We start from the raw sequence: 25,391 nt of genomic DNA on the forward strand, positions 1-25,391 counted from the left end.
TAGGTTCCCTGAGTAAGATCATACAATAGGGTAAGCACTAAGTGGTTGAAGTACGATGGACAGTATATCACTATCGCGTTCAACTTTCAAGGGCGAAGCTTAAAATTCACCCAATTTTTTTGTGGTATTGTGAAGAAGTAATTCACTAGTTCGAACAAAATTGCTCTTCTCTTTAGCGTCCCTTTAAGCGAAGACCAATTGCATTTTTTAACTTCCCTGGAGGCATGGGCCATTATTTAATTAGCGAGATTGTTCTCTAGTGGGACAGTTTCGTTTAGTGTGTGAATTTTGTATGCAAGTTGTATGCGACCCTGCCGCAAGGCAAACGTCTCCAGTAATCATTACACTCCCGCCCCATTTCTGTCTCTCTAACGTTTCTCCCACACTTTATAAATAAGGCTGCAGCGGCCCTCAGACGCTGTTAATTTCACTCGGCGTGGCATACACGCCCTAATGTAAGACTTGAATAATGTCGCTGGCAACTGGCCACTTATTTTAAGGGGCATAGCGTGTTCCTGTTTACTACGTAACAGTATCACAATTGTATTCGATAATTGTTCGAAAGCCTCAAAAGAAATGTTCCAAAGCCTTCATTGTGAGACGAAAAAAAAATGACAGGCTTTAGTCTCGCCAATCATATACAGAGGTGACGAAAAGCAGAAAAACCTTGCTCCTCCCAATTATTCAAGTGGTCCTGAATGCTTACCCATTACGCTATAAAGATTGCGCCCTTGTTGCACGAACGCTAAAGGGCCTAGACATTCATAACATACTGCCGAAGGTCTGTTCTGAATGCTGCCGGGAGCGTCGACTGAAGATAACACGAGTAATGGAGGAAAATGGTGGCCGTTCCGTCGTAGTAAACAGGGGTACTTCCGCCTGAACTTCGGCGAAGGCCAATAATTTGTCTACGCTCGATGTTATAGGATGTGAGACAATATACGACCACGTGCCGGAGTGAACGAGGTCTTTCGCCAGTGCACCTTGACACACACGAGGCTATATTGCGCGAGCTGCGCCACTGGCCGGTATAGGAGCAGGATGACCGTTATGGAAGTGTGCCTTCTGGCCACTGTGCTGGCCGCCGCTGTTTTTCTCGCCGCTGCGGACGATTTTCCTCAAGTGCGAATTGACTCCGGATTAGTTGTGGGCACGAGAGTGCCAGCTGATGGAATAGAGGTGGACGCTTTCCTCGGAATACCGTACGCGGAGCCTCCAATAGGCGAGCTTCGTTTTAGGAGACCTCGACCCGTTCCGTCGTGGGAAGGCACTTACAACGCGACAACAAAGCCCCGCGCCTGCCGGCAGGTGCCATTCGACTTGCTCGGTCCCCTGGCGCTTGACTATTCAGGTGCGTCAGAGGACTGCCTGTACGCGAACGTGTGGCGGCCAGCCAGGCGCCAGAAGAGCGCTGCGTCGCGGGAAGGTGACACCCACCGCAACGCGCTTCTTCCCACGGTTGTTTTCATCCACGGGGGTGCATTCCAGTGGGGTGACTCGGCGCTGTTCCTCTACGACCCGGCAAACTTTGTCGCCCTCACGGGTGACGTCGTATTTGTGACGTTCAATTACAGGGTCAGCATGTTCGGCTTCTTGGACACTGAGGATCCCAAGCGAGAGTCTGGAGGCAACCTGGGCTTATGGGACCAAAACCTCTTGCTCAAGTGGGTACAAAGCAATGTCGCCTACTTCGGAGGCGATCCCAAGCGAGTAACCCTGTGGGGCCAGAGCGCTGGTGCCATGTCAGTAGCACTGCATGCGCAGTCTCCTCACAGCACAGGTCTTTTCCAGAAGGCTATATTGCAGAGTGGAGCTCCGTTTTCCCTGGTCCTGAACAGAGTCTTCAACCCGCGGGGAAACTTTAAGAGTATGGTGTGGAAGTTGCGCTGCTACAACGCTACCAAAGAAAGTGCAGGCGACACGTTAAGTGATGTGATGCGCTGTCTCCGAAGAGCTGAAGCGTCAAGTGTGATCGAAAATATAGAGTCGACGCCGATTCTGAAGCGGTGGTTCGTTCCTATTGAAAGCGACTCTTTCTTTCCTGGACCATTCATGTCGCCGAGCTCGTGGAAACCATTCGGAGTTCGGGATGTTTTGGTTGGCACAACGGCGAACGAAGGCACCATGTTCTACAACATGGTACTCAGCGCATATCCAGGACTTTCAGATGCTCAGCCCGAAGAGTACAGAATACTGGCAACCGCCGCACTTTCGCGGATGTTCGGGATGCCGTTATCCAAAGCGCGGTCGCTCGCGGATTTCTATTTCGGCAAGGACGATGCCGGTCGTAACTACGAAGAAGCCAGGGACACAATAGCCGAGCTCGTCGGGGACGCATTCATGGACTGCCCGACCGAGCTGTTCGCTCAGTCAGCCGCGGAGAACGGTGTTCGTGTTTACCGGTACTTATTCGCTCACAAGGCTTCCCACAGCTTCGTGCCAGCGTGGATGGGCGTGGCGCACGCTGCGGACCTGCTGTACACGCTGGGATCACTGCCATTCATGAAGGACGAAGGTCGCTACACGGAACCCTTAGGCAATATCGGAAAGAGGTTCCTGCAGACACAGGACTACACGAAGGAAGAAGAAAAGCTGATGAGGGAGTTGGTCCATGCTTTCGCCCAATTTATACGGAAGGAGTAAGTACCTGCAAGATTATTTTATTACATTTATATTATATCATTATTATATAGAAGGAGCACGCTATTAAAAACAATACAGCTGAAGCGAGCGCAAAGGATGAGTATGCTAACCTTAGACCCTGCGCTAGCTTTAACGAATGCTATTGTTTAAGGTGGCGGTACTATATTGGCCATATTATACGCAATAAATTTTTTCTCTGTATCGATCCGCGTTCAATTATTTAAGTTATCCCATCGTAATTCAATAAAAAACTGAGAGAGCAAAAGAGTTAAATGATCACTGTGATATTGTAGCATTGAAAAATTTGTCTGCATACATTAACACCTACAAAATGAAATTATAAAATTGCTAACAACGTACATATCAACGTAAAAGTTTACTTACGATAAACATGTTTGTAAATAATAAATCATCGTCAAAATGTTGGGCACTAGTTTGATGTCGGCTTTTAAAACACGGATGAACAATGATTGTTTAATGCTTGCTAAAATTAGCCGCGTTCTGCTCACTGTTTTCACATTCAATATCTGAAACACCGAAAAAGACAAACTGGGCCATGTCATCAGGGTCAACTTTAGATTATTGCTAAGTAACAGTTTCCAGCTAATGTCTCAATTAAGAACAGCTGTGGCTTACATTAAGGAGTGCTTTTTTGTTTAGTCTCTTAAGAAACCCATATAACATCCGCTTCATATAACGCTGAGTAGAGAAAGGGCATTCAGTGCGAACAGAACGTCGTCCATGCCAAGACACGAGGCACGTGCCAGTGAAGGACTACTTGAGAATACGCATACTATAACACGGTTCATATTACGAAGACTGGTTTCTCGATTTCAATGACCCTTCTGAACAACAAATATCTATTGAGCGATCTTTTCTTTTATTTTCTCGTAGCCACATCCTACTTTTGCATAACACATATTCAACCATACGAGAGTGCACGAAGGACTTTGGTGTGTGCACTTTGTATGCTATATATGAACACACACGAAGATAGGCAACTGGTGTGATCATCAAAATCTGTTAGAAATGACCTCTTTATTGTGCTCCCTCTAGAAATACATTTTGCCTCCTCTTTCTGACCAACTCACTGATAAACTTCCATGAGAATCAGGTTTTACGTAACACCGACATTACTTTTATTTTGCGGTTGTCCTATCAGGTACTGAACGCACCGAGTTAAAAAATATCGCCCTTCAACCATCAAAATTGTGCATAGCGGGTTCCTAAAAAAATGTTTGTCTGAGGGATAAGAGCGGATGCCGTTTTTAAAACTACAACGGCTGATATTTCTTTTCCTCTTTGTCGAACCTATGCTAAACAAAGTGAATCAGTTTTGTTTCATCAACACCTCAATGTGCACTGATAAATCAGGTTATACGGTGAGCATCGTTGCCTCGTCAAAGGTATAGCCAAGCACACATTTTTTTGTATTCACAGCTGCTTTCTGTTTTTTGCTGCCGTCGTATACATCTTCCTTACCCACATCAAATCTCTGTGCTATCGTTTCAGCAAACCAGACCTTGCTACGGCAGGCTTGGAGTGGCCGGCATACACGGCGGAAGATCGTCGACTCATCGCTGTGAACTCGCGCAATTACTCCATTGTTAAAACGTCGAAAAGTGATATTTGCGATCTGTGGAAGAAGGCCATCGTAACAAGGTAATATAGTCTATGAATTCAGTAGTACGGGGAAAGCAAAATCGGGTGCTTTAAATGACCTAGGCGATAGTCAAACGTTAACATAGCGTCAAAACAAGGTCAACCATGGCTCTGACGAAAGTGGTGCAAAGCTAAACTAACAATGTCCGCTGCCTTAAACCAACCTTCTTTGAAGTCTGGCTGTTCCCCTTAATCAAACCCTGATGCTGGAACCACAAGTGCGGCGCAATAAAAAACTGTTGAAATCTCGTGAATACCAGAAAGCTGCTTTCCGCAGCATTATGCTATACATTGAAGAATTTAACTTTGTCTGTCTACGTTTTCTACTTCAATCTAAACTGCTCCATGCTTGGCAGCTAACCGCTTAACAGTCAAGATGCAACACTACACTTCTGTAAAGTTGCGAAAATGTTGGCGACATTGTGATCATGCTGCCGCACTCATTCAATATCAAATAGATTGGTATAAATTACGTCCCCTTTTTGTTCTAAATGGGGCTCATGCGTACTCAGCTTTTTGTAATGTGCTACTCTCCGGCAAGATGCTGCTACTTTTGCTCATGTGGTAGGTTCATTTTATAGCGTTAACAATACACCATAGCAGGTCTTCTTGTTTATATTGCAGACACCAGTCTCCCAACAACAAATTTATGAACAATACAAGTGCCAGCCATCAAAATCCGCAATGGCTACTGAACTGAAAGACCCCGTAGAATAGTGAGCGAGTGCTTCCCACTCGAGAAAAAAAAACGGGTTATGTTTATATATTTGTATGGTCGTCAGTACTGCATGCATTATTGAACGTAAATATTTAAAAAAGTAATATGTATAACACACAGATAACCAGCTTTTATTTACCATTATTGACGTAGCATTCGAGGCAACACCGAAAAAGACTTTACTTATACAGCATGAAGTGTCAAAAGGCAAATAAAACTTGTCAACAGTCTACGTCCAAAATGTCAGCAGAAATCTTGGGCATCACAGACATCAATTTTAAACAATGGCAATGAGGTAATAGGAAGGAGTTGTATCACTGAAAGCGATGGCAAATGATTCAAATAATAATGTAGTAAGGCCGAATGTGTAGGGAATTTGTTATACAAGCAATTAGTTATAGAGTTGAGATAAACAATAATAAAGGAGAGCCTTCGGATTCATTGCCATTGTTAGGTGACAAGGTGTAGAAAAGCTAAAAAACGTAGCAAGCTGAAACGCGTCGCATTTACACTGATTATCATCATCGAGGTATGGAGTCACATTATACAGTCTATAGGTGCTATAGTACTAGAGAGCGGTGAACTACTCTAGAGGGAAAAACTCTAGCATTTGGTATGCTTTAGTTTGAAAGAAAAAAAAAATCGCCGTGGTTATTGTTCAGTTGACAAAACTTCAGATATCTTTGTGAAATTTTTACGGCCAGAGAATCAAAATAAATTTGGCGCTTGGAGTTCATTGCAAATCTTGAAATCTTTCCTTCATTTTGAAGCAGTAAAAAACGCTTGGCGATAGCAATTCGTGGAGACACTCGAGCTAAATGTTTATATATATATATATATATATATATATATATATATATATATATACATATATATATATATATATATATATATATATATATATATATATATATATATATATATATATATATATATATATATATATATATATATATATATATATATATATATATATATATTGTTGGGACAGTACAAAAGAGTCCCAATATCCCGAGAAAAGTTTATTTGTGCATGTTCATATGTCGACACACAAGTGGCTCCCAGCTAGTTCTGTTATCTCAGTTGGAAGAAGATGGCACTGCATGTATGTACGCAAGCTGTCGTATCAGTAATAACATGCTATACACATAAATAATGATATATTTGATAAAAAGTCACAAGTTTTCACACAAATTCGTGCTTATGTATTAATGAATAGTGGGTGAGGCCATCTTAGGGATTTGGACTGCCGTACGGTTTAAACAATAGGGATAAATACATTATTGGTTGATATCGTTGGTGGTTAAAGTGTGAAAACTACCGTATAATTATGACAGACGGGGGATAAACACATATGAAGCATAACAGTCATTAGACGCCATGGCGTTTGACTACCAAGGTAGCACCGAGAAAGAGCTATGTCAAGAATTTATTTATTTCAGTTTTATTTTGGGGGCGAGGTTTGAATACGAGGAGCACCAGGATAAAACGCTGTCTCTGTAGCTTGCCAATTATACACGGTTAAACACGAATTGAGAGAGAGAGAGAGTCCAGTATGAAGTAATGACCGCGTGTCTGAGGCCAATATGAGAGATTATTTTTTTTTCTGCGAACAAAAAATTATTTCGAGTGCTTTTAGAATATGTGCCCTGGATTAGAATATGAAGAGTGCCTGGTGAAAATATTTTATGCATTCATGCAGTGAAAAAAGCACCGAAATTCCGGCTGTGGCACCAGCTCCAGGACAGCCGGAGAATTCTCTGCCTTCAAAGAAGAAGGGGTCAGAAGTGACGTATTCCACATCAGGATCATCTATTCCAATGCCCTGGGAGCTGTTCACTGTTTTTATTGCATTTCGTTTGATTTAGGACATAAATTTTGAAGACGTTACACGAAATAGCGCGCTAATTTATACTGTTTGAACGAAGCCAAAAGCTTTTGCTTCTATCCCACTAAGAACCTAATCGAAAAAAAGACTGATATACAGAGCATGCGGTACGGAAATACATGTGACCTTTCGAGAATTGTAGTAACAGGTGCTCAGCTAAGTATTCTAGCGCGAGGCCACGCCAATGCTGGAAACTACTTTGGCAAAAAGTCCTGATAGTGACGCCACGTAAGACAATGAGACTCATTTACCAGGCGCACTATTGCTTGGCAGAATTGTTGAATGCAGCAGCTGTCCCAACAGGGGAATTTCGTAGAGAGTGAGTGATGCGAGGCTTCTCACTTATTACAAAGGGCGTAGCTACAATTTTTCATCACCATTTCCAACATCATCAACAAAATGCAAAGCTAAGTAGGTGGGTGTATTGCCCTACATACACGTAGTATGTGCTTCGCTATAGTCTGCACACCATTGAAAAAGTCCTACAGAAGCACAAACACTATCATAACGCACTCAAAGGTTCAATGTCATGGAAACAGACTGGCTTGCTCTTCGGCTCACTTGTTTTGCATAATGAAAGCCAAGATTGCTTTGTTCTGTTATGAGAGTGCAATAGGTAGTATTTTTTTTTAGCTATTACCTGTACTTAAGCAGGTGAATACAAACCTCGAGGTCAATATTTGCGTAAATGGAGGCGGCACAACGTAAGACCACTGCAACACAACACAAGACTGCCTTGGCACATTTTAATGTAAGTAATTACTTAGAATTATTCTCTGGGAGTCTTATGTCTAGCCGCAAGGCCGTGGTTCAGCGCAGCGAAGTCGTTTAAGCATGCACGTACGCCCTATCTTAGAAGTAATCTGCGGTAATTTCGAAGGTTCAGTCAGCCGAGACAGCTAATCGGTTCGTGTGAACTGTCTCTTCAGACATACCGAGATCTTAGTACCCCTCGACGTTTTACTGCGCACGTCGCACTGCACCACCACGTTGACAGAAGCGAGGCTATTGCCAGTGGAGAACCCGGCCACGCAACGTGTGCTGTCCGACATCGAGAACGTACAGAGGTCCAGACGGCAGCCCCAAACTCAATAGATTTTGACAACACCGTCGTTAAATAATGGGAGGCGTGATCCAACTCTCGGAACACCTGAGCGTGGATGCACCCCTATATATCTCCTGCTAAAGTTGGCCCGGGGCCATAACACGCGGCTATCCCGAGCATCTGCGGGACACAACTTGCGCTGGAGCAATTCACGCGAGCCGTCCTGTACGAAAACAAAGTTTCGGACCATTTCTGAGTATACATCTACGCCTCTGTGGAGCCAGACGGCCGCTTTATTAGTGTGGAAGTCTCCACAACACTCCATCTTCTTGAACATGAACTAGTGACTCATCGGGACCCATCGAGTCTAAGCATGGGCATCAACAGTTTTCTAGAGGTGTCACTACACCCACCGATAAGTGCATGGCGGTAAGACATTGGTACACGGGCTGTACGGCCAAGTCACATCCAGATAAGGGGCTGCGGTTACCAACAGGTGTAGGATATACGCAATAAAATCTCCACAGTCATCAACAAGGGAATCTATGTTCGATTGTCACGGCTCACGGGTACCGAGGCACTGCTGTGTGCGAGGCCATGATATCCCCAGTGATCCAGCGGCAACTGTAGACCCGCTGCCTCCCGTAGGTGTACCTATTCACAGCATAAACATGTGTCCCGCCATTCGGTGCAATCTGCGACCGCAGCACCTTGAACCACGTATCACACTAGGAGAGAAGGTACATGCAGTCGCAGAAAACTAAATTTACCGCCGCCACCTCAGCAAGTGTAGATATACTGCGCCGGGTCCCACATGGCCCAGAGTAATAAGCTTCTTTTTTCTTGCACCACAACCAGCTTATATATTACACGAGTTAAAAGAAAAGACTCTCGCGGTAGCGTGTCGGGCGCATGTGGAAGCAAGCGCACAAGCTTCGAACACCACTCTATGGACACTCGCCAACACTTGTCAAGTGGAGATCTTCGAACACTTTCTCCTGCACTTGAAGCACATCGAGAGGAACTAGCGACCTGCTACCATGCGTAGGAACTGTCGACCCATGGCACTGAGACCCTCCCATGGTCTCGCCCTACTCCTAAAAATCCATGCGACTTCATCGAGTAGTCCGGTCTCGGCTCTTGGCGGCTCTCCGTGACTTGACAGTGCCGGCGTGCGAGGCCGGCTGACGACCTCTTTAGAGGTTGTCTCTTCACAACTGATCAAAAGACATTACGTCCTTCTGTGATTATGTGTAAATGACAATTACACCGATTTGTAGACATGTCTAAACAGACCTCCTCTATCCTCTCCCTCTCCTATAGCAACTAATAGGGACTTTAACTTAACGCCTGGTTGTTTCTTAAGTACCGGGTCGTATATTAAAGATCAAAAACTATTAGGAAAGGTATTTGCCTTCCTGCTATGCGTGTATTCATTTCTCGTGATTCATTGTCTCCATCTAAGCGTGAAACAGAAAAAAAGGAAATATTTGCTATAATATAAATAAATAAAAAGAAGCAATATGTTCATATAGAAGCCTGTTGTTTCTATAGATTTTATGCGCATTAAGCACTTCGGTGTCTACTTTCAAGACATGCACAAGGTTACAAGGAGATACAAAGTGCGAAGCAGAAAATAATTACGAAATAACGTTAACCCCTCATCACCTTTCCGCTCAGTCAATAATCGAACAGCAGTCGTATGACTAAATAAAGCATGCTGCGACGAAAGGAACAACAGCCTACAGGTCATCTGAAAAAAACCTTCATAATGTCTGTTTGCAAAAGAAGTTAAAAAAAGGCCTACCTACAACAAAAATTCCACATTAGAACACGCTACATGCGAATACTTCAGCAAAGCTGTCGCTTCTGCTGAAAGAACGTAGCTCATATGAGATTTGCACTATAAAAACAAAGCTTAGATTGTGTGATGACACCAACAATGAACAATGAAGATCATGGCAATTCTTCTTTACTCGTTCAAAGGCGACTCACAATGAGTAAAGTAAAACGGAAGGGGGTGACCGTGTTGCGATAGAAGGAACAAAAAGTTCACGCTATCAGACCCTGCCATGCGGGGTCGCATGAAATCGAGTTTTCTTACGGCGTATTCGGTTGGCCGCTCTGGTCCTCTGGCCCAGAGTCGCCAGATTCGGCGGCAGCTCGCAATCGGAGTGCGATAGAAAGCGTACCAACCGAACTCATCGGCGATCTCAGAGCGCCCAGAGCAGTGCACCTGCAGCGCCACCGTGCAGCCAGCGCGGGAAGCTGCCGGGTAAACATAGGTGCGCCGCGTCAACATTGTCAACAAATGGTGCCGATCACTTCAGTGGACATCTGTGACATGTCTTACCTTTGTTATATTCTTCGTCTCTCTGACATGTCTGGATGTAGTGAAAGCCTTCTGAGCTCAGCACATAATTCTGACGATCGTCCTCGTCCGAACTGCTATCTTCAAGGCAAATCACGGGGCTTTTTGCGAGCTGCTGTAACGACAGCATTGACGTCTGCTCCGCCTTGGCTAGCCGCCTCGTTATTGACATGGTGCATTTATGGCTTCGTGGATGTCAATTCACCCCACACACGCGCGAAAACGCCATTAACAACACACGTATGCGAAGTATTACGCGCCTAGCGATTCCCCCTTCCGAAATGCACGCTCGCGCTCCTCACCTCGTTCCCCTGCTAGCAGTAACGTGATTGGCTGGCTTGTGCCACGTGATTCGTCCTCCCCGTCAGATCGCGCCACGCTCTCACTTCGAAGTCGCAGTGGTCGGGAGCGCTCCGAGTCAGAGGCTGACGCTCTGAAAGATCCAACCGAAGGTAGTCCGAGCGCTCGAATTCTACCAACCGAAGGTGCAGCGACTTTTCAGAGCGCTCCAGAGCGCTCAAAAACGCCCAACCGAATACGCCATTAGTACACTCCTCATATGTAGTGAACGTTACAATTTGTATTTCCTCCTTTTCTGAAGAGTCACACGACAGTTCCTGCTTTTCTAGATAGTTATATCGACAGTTGGACGGGTCTCACTCCGACCCCCGACTCCATTTTTTTAGATGCGAAGCAGCTCTTTGACCAGCCTATGTAACGCTGACCCTCCGTACGAACGCGCTGTGCACCGCAGGTGTTGGCGTGGTGCCAAGTAGGTAAGCCACTGCTTCGCGTTGACTTTATCCCTCACCTGTTCGCGCTCGCGGCGAAGCCCGCAGGTGCCGCTTCGTTCATTCGCTCGCAACACCTGCCGCGACCACCGCTAACTAAAACCATTGACTGGTCAGTTTACGCGCAATAAAGCTTACTCGCACCTAACGTACGCGTTGAAACATCTCTGTACATGTCGCCTACACGACCTACGCCAGCCATCACTTAAAACGAATCTTCCATCACTCACCGCAGCACCCGCGTCAGTGCCATTCAACCCGTAACGCCACCCGTGCGCAACGCTGCTTCTTCGCATTCCATCAGAGTTCCCTTCGCAGCGACGTCCCCATAGTCGAACGTGCTTCTGGTGTGTAAAACACCAACAGTTAATAATAATTCAATCAATCAATCAATCAATCATCCAATCATTTTATTTCCTTTAGATAAGGTGGAGTACAGGACTAAAAGCTCAAGAGCTTGACGAGGTCCTGGCCCCGTTCACAAGTTGACAAAGCAGCAGGAATGGCAGTAAATCATGTACAACAAATATGAAATAAACATACAGGTATGACATCACAAAAAAGTAATACAAAAAGTTTATGAAAACAGTGCTAAGATAAAAAGAGAGTAGTTCAAATGTATGGTCATGAAGTGGCATGAACATGAAAAGCAATAATAAAAAGGAAAGAATGGGCATAAATTCTGAGAGATGTATCATTGAGGATAATGTGTCAGTTGAGCGAAGTGTTTAATCTGACAGTTTTGTTTAGAGGAAGGATCGAAATCTTCGCGGTTTAAGATATTTAACAAAGAAGGTAGTCTGTAGGACAATGATTGTTTGTCATAAAAGGTTCTTGTGAGTTTAACATCTCAAAACCACCCTATAATTTTAAAAGAGGTCGCAGTGGTGGGTTCCAGGCATTTCGATCCTCTGGGGAGCTTTATTCCCCAACAATTATTATAAAGACATACTTGAGGAACAGGTGGCGCAATTTCAGCCTGTATATGCCAGAATGAAGACACGTTGCAAGCCATCCTATTTATTTGGGTTACAAAAGTACGAAGCTATAAAGTAGCCATGCACTAGGTGCACTAAATCATTAAGAGTGTTTATCAGTGTATGAAGTTGTTTGCACGCAATTATCACATAAGCGAATGAGCCCCACTTCGATATATAGTTGAAAGAAAAACATCGGCAGAGATCATGTACCTTAGGCATGATTTTTTTATGGAGGGAATGTGGTGTAATTTTTTTATTGATGAAAATGTTACAAAATGACGCTAAATATATAAACAAGTGTACACATAGAAAAAATGTTGATAAGTCGCATATGTTTCACGTACAGTCATAGGCGTGCGCAGGCGTCTCCGTCAGGGGAGGGGGAATGTTTGTCGCAGCACCCTCCCTCCTCAATATGTCAATGTATGGGGATGACTTCGCGCCCCCCTCCCTTAAGAGATTTGGGAGGATGGCCCTCCCCTCTGTCCAACCCCATACGCACGCCTATGTTTACAGTTGCGTATACAGTGCGTAATACGAATAGCCACACCAGCAATGGTAAGTTGATACGTAACGCTTGTGCTCGCGAAGATAGCAGCGTTTTACACAGGTACTTAAGTCAACTTCACTTGATCGCACTTAGCTCCTGCTGGGATTTACCCGACGTGATGGGTGTATCATAAGAGAGCGTATATAATCTTTATAAAATTAGATAGCTAGCCCTGCAGTCATACATGATGTTTCACATATATTAAGGCCTCTTTCAACAGCAGTTCCGAGACATGGCGCAGTTCTGTGTTACAATGCTTGATTGCCACGCAGTCCTTTGGTCCAATTCCTGCTGGGACCCTGAAATTCATTCTTTGCATTTCTTGAGTCAACGCAGCTGATGTAAGTTTTTTCTTAAACTTAAATTTGCCGCTGTCTGTCTTCACCGTTCCTAGGTAGAGAAACTGTTAATCACCTGTGGCACATACCCCCCAGCAAACCTTGGCCCGTGGCATACAGGCACGTGCCAAATGTGTCTGGAGGAAAGGGCTTGACGACTTACAAGTTATTCATCTTATGAGTCATGAACAGCGAGTCATATTCGTCAAACCATCTTTCGCCCCCATACTAATTTTGGTCTAGCCCAAGTTAAGGGGGTGATTACGCGAGCACCTAGACGTAACGGACGGACGGATGGATGGACGGACGGACGAACGGACGGGCGCACAGACAGACAGACAGACAGACAGACAGACAGACAGACAGACAGACAGAGATAGATGGATAGATAGATAGATAGATAGATAGATAGATAGATAGATAGATTGATAGATAGATAGATAGATAGATAGATAGATAGATAGATAGATAGATAGATAGATAGATAGATAGATAGATAGATAGATAGATAGATAGATAGATAGATAGATAGATAGATAGATAGATAGATAGATAGAACACTCAAAGTGACAGCAGTACGCAAAAAATGCTTCACCTTTAAAACTTGAATACTCGCTTTTATGCATGTAATCATTTCTACAGTAAAAGCGTGAATTTTCTTCAGCATGATTTTTGATGCAAATTTCGACAGTAGGCAAACCCTAGAACCTAGTTTCTCATTATTACACAACATTGACATATTCGCTAATGACACATAGACGCGTTCTTTAGAAGAGACTTAGCAGTCACTGTTCTTTAACTAATAATCAAACCTGATATAACGCTGTCAACATAGGCAGCACATAAGAGAAAGCAAGGGTGATTTGTGTGCAGTTACTACCTTGCGCAAGCCAGAAATCATCAAAGCGATGAGTGGAGTGGGGCGGGACACCAGAAAAATGTTTAGGAAAGTGTGAAAAGGCGCGATTCTTGGCTACTTCTTGCTTTGAAACTTGATCAAAAGCGTTGAAAGTCGCATTTTGACAAATCTTGACACGCGCTACTGCCACTCAATGCGGTGTCACAAGAAAGTGGTCATAAAGCGGTCTATTCAATGAACCCGTACTTTTCTTTGCTCTCATCATAGCACGTCAACGGTATGAGTTGTGTCGAGGCGGAGTTGTTGAATTGGTACAAAGAAAGGAAAACCATTTATTTACACGAGGCAGTGTGACATCATAGCTAACCTTTTATGCTGTGTCATAAAAAAAAGCCGGAAAGACGACATAACTTGCGAGTTTCCGCCATGGACTATAGTGTAACGTTGCCGAATGAGGCACTTCTCTCTATCGACCTCGAAGTCACAGACGCCCTTGACGCAAGAACCACGACTTCCTTGTTTTGGCAAATTGTCAGCACTATGGGAGATTCACAAGAAACATTTTCGTTCCCAACGGGACCCTACACCTGGGCTTGTCACAATCGCGCAAGAGGCGCTCAGTTGCAGACTACGTACGTCGCCACCAGTGTACGATCGATCGAGTACAGCTGTCATCATGCGAACGGCTGGCGTTGGGCCGTCCTTACACTGGCTGCATTTGTGCAGTGCGCTACGCATGGTGTTCTCGGCAGTGTTGTTAATCATCTGTTTGTTCCGCGAATGTGCAACGGGAACTGAAGCACCAGTGGCCATCACCGACACTGGAAACGTAACTGGAGTGCGTATTGAGATAGGTGGCCGGAAAATTGATGCATTTCTCGGAATACCCTACGCCGAACCGCCGATTGGAGAACTTAGATTTCAAAAACCGCGTCCCGCAAATGCGTGGAATGGAACCTACCAGGCGACTCAGAAGCCAACGCCTTGCAAACAGCTACTTCTACCCATTTTTGCCGGTATAACGCTGAATTACTCAAGCGCCTCGGAAGATTGCTTGTACCTCAATGTGTGGCGACCAGCGTCCGCTTGTGAGACAGCGGAATCCTGCGAACAAAATTTACCGGTGGTGGTGTTTCTTGACGGCAACGTGTTTCAGTGGGCCGACTCCTCGCTCTTTGTAAACGACCCGGCGAATTTCGTGGCTTTGACTGACGTGGTGTTTGTGACGCTCAACTACAGAGTTAGCATATTTGGCTTCCTCTCCTTAGAAGACTCGGATATCCCCGGTAATATGGGTCTTTGGGACCAGAACCTGGCTCTCCAGTGGGTGCAGGCGAACATCAAGAACTTCGGAGGTGACCCAAATAATGTAACGCTGAGTGGACAGAGTGCAGGCGCAGCATCTGTTGGACTGCATGCGATTTCGCCCCACAGCAACAACTTATTCAAAAGGGTCGTCATGCAAAGCGGAAGCCCATTGTCTCTCGTGATAGGCCTGTTTTTCAAGGGAGTCGGGAAGTTTACCACTATAACCGGAAATCTCGGTTGTTACGACTTGAAAAGGACGCTGGACGAACAGAAGAAAGACATTCTGAGTTGTCTTCGGAAAAAAGAAGCCGCACGTATCGTTGACGATGTCCAGAGGGTCGATTTCATCAAGCAAATGTTCGCTCCAATCGACAGAGATGACTTCTTGCCTTCGAGGGTCTTATCTGTAGACGCTTACAACAACCTTAGCACGACCGAAATATTGTTGGGCACCGTCAAGAATGAAGGACACGTGTTTCTCAGCCACCTCAAGAACGCCTTCCCGCGATTCGGAGAGTTGATCTTATCCGAATACAGACTGGTAGCCATCTTGGTCATGTCACAGATGCTGGACATTCCCGTATGGCAAAGTCGCATGATTGCGACACAATATTTCGGTGGTCCCGACGAAAAACGCAAGGCGCCCGAGGAAATAGAAGCCGTCTTCGCGGAAATGTTCGGTGATGCCATATTCTACTGCCCCTCGCAAATCATGGCGGACATCTTGACTCAACATCAGGACGTCAATGTTTATCGATACGTGTTCGTACATCGTCCTTCGTACAGCCTTTGGCCCGAATCGTTTGGCGTGGCTCACAGTGATGACCTTCCCTACACCATGGGATCCCTACTGTTTGTCAACGACACGACTCGGATCACGGCTCCGTTCGGACCGAAAGGTAAAGAGGCACTTTCTTCTGCGAGCTACACCACGGACGAAAAAAGCTTCATGGAAGAAATCGTCACTGCTTGGGGAACTTTCTACACAGACGGGTGAGCAAACCAGATCATAGCATGGACACTCGGTATGCGCCTGTATACCTGGTCTTTAAAGAAAGGTTTCCAAAACTCACAAACTTCAGCGAAATGCGATATTCATTCTATGCCTTCCCAATCACTCTCTCTGTATAGCCACTGGCTCCCTAAGATGACTGAATACATCCTACAAAGTCATAATTACGAAAGTCAAATATTTACATATTACTTACTTATTAGGCAATGATGTCCAATAGCAAAATTGAAGTTCTTCATGCGAATAATTCATTGTAGCTTTGAGACTTCAAAAAAAAAAAAAAAACCTCAAGCAATACTTGCGAAGTTCAACCGAAATCAGAGGCGAAGCTGAAAACAAAACGTGGAAAAGCGAAGCTGCCAAATTTTTCTGAGATGATCATAATGAGTGAGTGTCGTTATAGCGACCATCATCAGCCATCTCCAATGGGTGCGTTTGTGGGCTGCACTTGCAGTTTTAAGACACATGCTGCACATACGTCAACTAACGCGAACGAACTATCTGAAGTGTCGGAAGTCTCGTTTCGCCTTAATACGTCTGCGCTAAACACTTCGGATATGTCGTACCGATAAGGCCAAAGGGCAGTCCTTGGGAAAGAACTACACGTCCGTAATCATTTCCTTGTACAGCAACATCATTCTGGTAACCTGCGTGTCGAGTTAACTGATTATTCTGTTGCAGTTTCATTATTAATTATTGCTGAATTTCATTGCACCCTAATCAACAGTAAAGGCTGGTTTTTCCATATCCGAAAGCTGCGATAGCTTCTCCGCACGAAATACTTCATGTCTACCATTTCGTGTAACGGTCTAACTCCACTAATTGAAAAGTAAAGTGGTTTAGCATTCGTCGTTATTGTCTCAAATAATGTCTTTAATAAGCTTAAAATGATTGTCACTATACAGAAAAAACAACAAACGTGAAGGCATTGACAGAATATTGCATTCCGTCGAATCTCGAGAACTTTAAACACATTTCACATTTTTTAAAACACATTATATATAAATAAATAAATAAATAAATAAATATATATATATATATATACATATATATATATATATATATATATATATATATATATATATATATATATATATATATATATATATATTTATATATATATATTTATATATATATATATATATATATATATATATATATATATATATATATATATATATATATATGGGTACAGATGCCATTATATGTGTTTTGTTTTTTCTGCTTAGACCTGCCACTTTGAATGATTCTTAGTTACCTTCGGGGGTAAATTTTTTACAGACCTACACGACAATTTACAATCCTTGGCTTTTTTAATCACCATGTGGATTGTTTCTTCAATAAGTATTCGCACAACTATCATTTAATGTCTTTGGAAGCAATACTCAAAAGCCAATAGGTTTTTGTTAGTGTGCACCATATTATTCTCCAAGTGGATTGCAAAATTTCCTTCCCCTGTTACGCATGTGAAGTACACTTCGACACCTAGAGCTCTCTTTACAACGTGCGCCATAATTCCAAGAAGCGAGGGCGTTTCAGAAGTAAAACAAAAAATTGGTTATCCTTGAGGATTGAGATCCGGCATGTCAACCTGTGACGTAAGGATTTCAAGTGAAAGATATTGATACATTTTTTAAAGGCGAAAGCCTTAGATGCCTTATCAAATGTTCGAATTGGCCATCGACGTCGACGTCTGGAGGCGTCAAAACGAGTAATGCAAAAAGCACATCATAACGTAATGACGTTCCCATATGGCGTCATCGTGACGCCACAGACCACCATAGTTAGTGAAGTCATGATGTTATACTATGATGTCACCATATGACATCTTCTATTGGTGAAGGGTGGACAAATCACGGAGTCAATGCAAAACCGGGTGAATGGCTCTGATCTAGGAGACAGTGGAAAACAGCTCTTGGTGCCGGATACTGGGAAGGGAAGCGAAGCGCATCGATATATCAAATTAGAAAAAAAAAGACTTTCGCCATTGAGTTTTCTAAGGTGAATACACAAGGCACCCTATGAGTTTTTCCTGCTTGAGGTGGTAGTTTTCTCGAGCATATTATACCTAGCCTTCAGAGGAAATGAAACAAAGCACTAGCTTGTCCACAGAGCCAGGGTTGTTTTGCAAAAAATAACGTGAACAATTATCGGCACACATTTTGAACATTAAGCATTTCAATGTTTACTCTTTTTCTAGTTTTCAAGGCCGTGTGGATACGTGCACCAATTTAACGCTCTTAAAGCTAACAGTTTTTTTCGGAGGTAACACGCAGTGGGAGAATGCAAGCCCCTAATTATTGCATTTGCCCACGCAGAACTACATTAGGCGTGTCGCTTTTTGTTCAGTCCTTTCAAACCAAATGTTTCATTGCTGGTTTATTACCCTGCATTTACCTCGTTCGTGTGAGTGTGTCTATTTCACTAAGTTTGTCAATGAAAATATAACTGCTTAGTCACAATTGATGCACCAAGAGTGTATATCTGTAGAGTGTGGGCTGCACTTTCCCGTCCACCAATTTATCAAATGACGTCACATCATCGAAGCCTTTGTTGAAACTAAGAGGGCTTCTTGGCATGGACGACCTGTGCGGCCATATGAAACGTTCACACGTTTGAGAAAAATTGCCCATGAGAGCAGGGGAAGGGCATAATATATAAACTTGCAGCATTCGTTACTGAAACACGTGACTGAGCTACTTCAGAAGTGTTGGACACGCACACTGTCGTGACGCGAGAAATTATATTATTAAGGAGATCTATGATCCCCACTGGGTAGACGCAAGAAAAAAAAAGAGACAGAGAGAGAAGCAATGCTAGTGTTTGTACTACTTCAGAAGCAATAAACAACCAGCCCACAAGCATAGTGCACAATTAAATTTAAAATAAATATCAACAACGAACCATCAAAATGTTTTAATGCAAAATAATTGAAGTTTAATTACAATGCAGCGTTCCTAGAAAAAATATAGGATATATAGTTCGAGCACCGCTACTTAAGTGATGAATTAACCAGAAGCCTGAATAAATGATTTCACCTGTCCCATCAGCATTTTTTGAGCACCACTGTTGGCTCATTCATGGGCTTTGTACCCTCCGTATATATAAAAAACTCTGTTATTCTTATTTTAAATCATCTTGAAAATGGCACACGACATTACTCATTTCCGTTCAGCCACGGAATTCTTCTCTGCTTTGTGAAACGAAATATGAGGCCAAAAAGACGTGAGCAAAGTATTTCCAAGCGTGATGGACTCTTTTCGAAATTCTGAAGTGCACCTTTCTGCCCTGCGTATTTGCCCAAGTAATGACAGTACCTGTTGTGCTTCTAGCGGATACGTGGTCCTGGCTAAACGTGTTGGGGCTTACCTATAATTGGGTATTTATATCAAGAGAGCTGATTATCCAGTTTCCGCGTCATTGCGTAAGCAAGGCACGCTCTAACAGGCTATTCGCTGTAAGTGACTAGCCGCCATTAGTTGTTCAGACTACATATGAGAAAAGCCAACTTTACGATTATGAAAAGTGTGTATAGAGCTCTCAGACACGTTGACAACTACGTGTTATTTTTACCGACAAAGAACACACAAAAGACTCCCTAATTAAACAATTTACTAGTTACACAATGCAGTGATCCTACCAATAACTCCACAAAGAAAAGTTTCGCTTATCCAAGTATTAAGAAGTCACTTTATTGCATTTCCAGAACACTGAAATTCAGTAGCCTGGGCACGAGCTCACAGCCCTCGGCGGCGCCACATTGTTCTTCTCGTCTTCGCTCGCTTGTCCTAGAGCTGATACATAATGCTTCCCTCCTCAGGGGACCTTTTTTTTTATTAAATGTATGTAAGGAGAGGTTGGTGCCAATGCGTGGCGCCGGCTACTCCTCTTCTCTTGCACAAAAGTCAACATCGCACATTCAGTAGCAAACACAAGGCTATACATATGTACATAGCCCAACACTTACACAATGAGTTCACGTTTTTCTACACTGAGTGTCCACACCACACAGAAATGAGTCCACACTGCGTAGAATTGTGTCCGCACCACACTGAGTTTGTAAAAATACAAAACAAAAGAAATCCACACAAGTAATCACGCCAATTTAAGTGTTCACACAAAAACGTGAAAGTTCAATAAAAACAATGGACTGCATTCTGGATTTGGTCACAGATAAGGAAAACCAACGAACGCAAGGAAACATCACTGTCGCTGTATTTCTTGATGTCCACCGAGCATACGACACAGTGAGTCACGTTCACGTTCTGGAAGGTCTGGCGTTACAGGGATTCAAGGGCAAGATACTGCGTTGGATCGCTGACTTCTTGAATCACCGGAAAATTTTTGTAGTTACGCAGGAGGGCCCAACGTCAGACCATGTCGTCAACCAAGGAGTGCCAGAGGGCAGCGTGCTAAACCCTACTCTCTTTAATGCAGTCATGGCGCAGCTCCCGTATAATCTTCCACCTAACATCAGATGTTCAGTATATGCTGATGATATAAGTATATGGACGTCTGGTCCATCGTTTTTGGATATACAACAAACTCTACAAGAAGGATTGGATTATGCAGAGCGTTTTCTAAAAAAAAAAGGTATGGCACTGAGTCTGGCTAAAACAGCTATACTTCCGTTTACATTGAAAAGGCCTGGAAATTTCCAGATTATTCTGCAAAATCAGCCTATTCAAATGGTTAAAACTTATAAATTCTTGGGAGTAATTTTAGACCGGAGACTAACATGGTCGCCTCATGTCCAGTCCCTGGAACAAAAAGTGAATCAGGCCATTCGAATCCTCCGGCATCTCCGCGGGGCCAAATGGGGTGGTACTACAGAGTCGTTATTAGCCCTACATGTTGCCTGGATACGCCCCATCGTAACTTACTCACTTCCTCTGCTGCACGGACTCCCAGCCTCCACCGAAAGGAGACTTCACTTGTTATTGGCAAGGAGCTTGAGGGTATGTCTGGGTTTACCACGGTCAACTTCCAGTGCTTTAGTGTATGCGGAGGCTCGAGAGCCACCTTTGGCAGTACTCCTAAATAAAGAAACATCTCGAAATTTATTTAGAATTTTCACGCAACATGAAAGTCATTTTTTATCTGGTGCACTAACACAAAGGACGGCAACGAGACTACAGGATACTATATCATCATTTCAAGCAGTAGTACCAGAATTTAAACAATGGAAACCTTCAAAACCACCTTGGACGCTGCCACTTCTCAACGTTATCCGTGAAATAGACGGCATAGAGAAGAAAGCAGACATGGCACCTCTAGTAGCGGCACAGTTGGTACTTCATCAGCTTCATGTAATGCATAATGAAAAAACGAAGATATATACAGACGGATCATGCACAGAAGAAGCGTCAGCCTGTCCGGTCTTTATACCCGAAATTCAGAAAAAGAAGATGTACAAATTATCGCACAAATCTTCATCGATGACAGCAGAATTGGTGGCTATATTTGAAGCAGTTAAGCTTATCTGCGAGAATCCTGAGCCACGAAAATGGGTGATATGCACTGATAGCAAACCTGCTCTTCAGCTAATCAGAAATGTGAGATCACCTTACAAAAATGGTAAAATAGCACAATATATCGCAGAAACTGTGGAATATGCCTCATCGCAGGGTCACAACATTGTATTACAATGGATACCCAGCCACATTGGAATAAAGCGAAATGAAGATACTGATAGTCTCGCGAAGAAAGCATTGAAGGAAGGACGGGATTGCGCAATCCCTATGTCTGGGGTGGATATTCGGCATTTTATATCGCAAGGAGCTAACCATTGTTTGATGGAGAACTGGTTTGAGAACCCTAAATCAAAGGAAACGGTACTTCATGAAGTTGATCCACACAGAAAATTTTCCATAGCGACAGACCTCCCACGACACCTAGAGACATTGATCCACCGACTTAGATTGGAAGTAGCATACACAAACAGCTTTTTGCACAAGATACATCGATCCAACTCACCGGAATGCCATTGTGGTCATGCAGAAGAAAATGTTCGCCATATTCTTTTGGAGTGCGTTATATACGCGAATGAAAGACAAAAATTAAAGAACAAATTAGCAAGTTTGGACAGACGGCCCCTCACAATAAAGAAACTACTTGGACCATGGCCTGAGATGCATCTCCAGAAAAAGGCAATAATCTTCCTGACAGACTTTTTAGTGGAGACCGGACTGGACAAGCGCCTATGACTGACAGCCAGAGATGGGTATTATGTAAAGTGTGGTCATGTATATACTGACATTAGAGTAGTAAGGTGTGCGTGTAAGTAGTTTATGACTGTGTGAACTGCGTGAAGAAAACTGTGTATTGGCATGATATTTAAACTGGTTTCAGTGTGCTATTATGTTTTTTTCTTTTTTTCTTTTTTCTTTCTTTCCCGTATTGTTAACTCTTGGTTACCGTTCTGTATTATTATTTTATTTTTCGCTGCAGAACTTTGTGATATGGAATAGCCGAGGCAATAGGCACCTCACCCTCTCCACAGCAAAACAGGTAAAACAGAACAGAACAGAACAGAAAACGTCTAAGGTGATCTTGTCGCTTAAATACTGACATTTTTTTCAGAAACCTTTATGAACACTTGTATCTGCACATTTCAAGTCGCTCTGGTGCCCTCAGAATAAGACTATAGAAGCTGCGTGGTATACAGTCTGGAACGGTGTGCGAGTGTTGGGTGGGCTGTATTTTTCGCGGCGTTCCTGCTTCAGAGGCGTGATCCACTTACGCACTAGCAGGTAAACCATAAACTTCGGACGCGTCTTCTGTCTTATGCTCGACACCTGAATTTAGCCTTGTAAAAAAAAAAACGGGTGTCTTCATCTGAATCGTCTCCTGGCCACGAATATTAGGGTGCTTCTTGAACGACGGTTTCAATATCCGTGTACCTTCTCCTCATATGATCTACATGACGCCTGTGCACCCTGACCTCTTTCGTGACCGATTTCCAAATTTTTCAAATACTACAGTGGCTAGCCATGCTCGGTTGTTAAGAAAATTTTTAACCCACACTTTGTCGCCTGGCGCATAAGGTCCTGAGATGTCATCTACCTTCCCCTTTTGGGTAAATTTTCGCGGGTGTAGCGTATCCATGTGGGAAAGGCAGCTGTCTTCCAAACACTAGCTCTGCTGGCGTTTTCTGCATTTTGGTGGGCGGTGTTGTATGGTGCTTGAATAGAAACTTCGATAGCCGGCAGGAAAGCCTTCTATCAGTCGATTTTCTGAGAGCCACTTTCACTTTTCTACCATACGACCCACTTGCCCATTTGTAGCCGGGTGATATGAGTCTGATGTTATCTGCTTGATCATGTTCAGCATTAAGAAATGCTGCATTTCGGATGAAACGATGCCATTCCGTTATCGGAAATTATAAGTTACGGTATGTGAAAAGTAGCGAACACTGATCGAAGCGCATTCGTTGCAGCGGAAGTGGACTGTGACAAAACTTAGCTTACTTTTAACCACTTAGAGAATGCATTCACAACGATATTAAAAAACTCTTGTTGTTCACCGGCCCCTCGGAGTCAACGTGAACGGCCTTCCATGGTTCACTTGAGCGGGTCCATTCTGAAATCGCAATCTCGGAAAGAAGGCGGCTGTGCACAGTTGACATGTCTCGCATAATCGCACTGTCGACTCTATGTCGGCGCCCAAACCAGGCCACCCCCAGTGACTGTGAGAGAAACGTTTCATCGTAGTAATTCCCAGGTGAATAGCATAAAAGAGAGTCAAAGTTTCTTCTTTTGCTTTCATACAAATAACGACTCATGTGCTCCATAGTGCACAACCACGGTGCATGGGCAGTTCTTGAAGCCGACTCTTGTGCGGTTGGAAACTTGCGCTCAGCCGTATTGCCATTGATGCGCTTTGTAGCCCATGATGAATTGTAGAACGTGCGGGGTCTTCCATTCTCAAACTGGCTATCTTCTAAGCAGTCAGTGGAAGTTGCCGCAAACCTTCAATCATCAGCATGTCCTCTGGTGCAGTCAGCTCATTCAAACTGGAAGCCAGAAGAAATCTACTGAGAATATCTGTATTCCGGTGTCTTTTTCGTTTTCGATACACCAAATCGTAATGATTGGCGCTCAAAATCACGCACCAACAAAGAATTCTCGGTGATAAAACTTGCTGAATTTGTTTCCTAGGACACATAGTTCCAAGAAGCAGCTTATGGGCAGTTACGATGAGTATGAGCCGACCGGCAATGTACTGGTGAAAATGCGTGACTCTAAACACAATCACAACTCCTTCCCTGCCTGTAGTTGCGTATAATTTTTGTCACTATTTTTGAGGGTGCTTGATGCAAAAGCTACTAGTTTTTCTTGTCCATTTCCACCTAGCTGCGCAATTATTGCACCTAAACCCCAAGTCGAGGCATCGCAGCTCAGCATAAACGGACGAGAGTTGTCATAGTTCCCAAGAACCGCACATTCACGCAGTGCGTCTTTATATTTGTTAAGGGAAGCCTTGAGTGGGGCTTTTCATCTCCATTTAGGTTTTAAACACGATAGTATTTCTTGGGGACCTTCGACGCAAAACTTTTGGTCTGTCTTTCTGTACTTATGTGTGTTTGTCCACCGCAACAATACTCCAAACAGCACTGAAGAATACCCCGAACGGCCAACACCATTCGCAGCACCCACCAATATCGCTCAAGTTTCAGCGTTCATACTTGTGTGATTATCAATTAAAAAGCAATTATTGTGCATATCTGAGACATCATAAGAACACATCAATATTCTGTATGTGTGCCTTTATATACTAGAAAAGGCATACATAAGTAATTCTAAGAACCGTATGACGCTGCGCAGATAATGCAACGCTTGCACGAAAAGGAAAGTGCTTGGACCGCTTTGTTAAGATGACACGGTGGTGACACTTACCGTCGTTTTGCGTTCTACACCTTATTGCCTTCGAGACGGGCGCGCACGCCGCAAGCTTCGTTTTCCAATATAACGGCCAGATAACGCTCATGTCTCACGTGTGACGTGTCTCGATGCACTCGTTCGCCTTCACTGTACGCACTGAGGCACTATAACGCAGCGCCTTCAGAATACCATTCACTGATTTTCTTGTGCGAGGCATGAAATAAACGTTTTGTTCACTCCAGATGCAAGACCATCGTCTTTCGACGACATTTGCAGTGTCACATGCAGATACCGGACCAATTTCTTTTATCCAATAAATGATGTGGAGGTTCTGCAATGGATGC

General features: G+C 43.7%; 1 protein-coding gene across 1 annotated transcript in view; it reads left to right on the plus strand.

The window, feature by feature from the left end:
- The first annotated feature begins 914 nt into the window (after positions 1-914).
- LOC119171773 (uncharacterized) overlaps positions 915-25,391 on the plus strand; it is a 41,232-nt gene continuing 16,755 nt past the window's right edge. The window contains exons 1-4 of the mRNA XM_037422608.2: positions 915-2,639; positions 4,156-4,305; positions 6,726-6,880; positions 14,349-16,146. Coding sequence (XP_037278505.2) covers positions 1,042-2,639; positions 4,156-4,305; positions 6,726-6,880; positions 14,349-16,146 — 3,701 coding nt within the window. The 5' untranslated portion in view covers positions 915-1,041. The remainder of the gene's footprint in view (positions 2,640-4,155; positions 4,306-6,725; positions 6,881-14,348; positions 16,147-25,391) is intronic.

Source organism: Rhipicephalus microplus, chromosome 4 (genome assembly GCF_043290135.1).
Source record: "Rhipicephalus microplus isolate Deutch F79 chromosome 4, USDA_Rmic, whole genome shotgun sequence".
In the NCBI taxonomy this organism is placed as follows: Eukaryota; Metazoa; Arthropoda; class Arachnida; order Ixodida; family Ixodidae; genus Rhipicephalus; species Rhipicephalus microplus.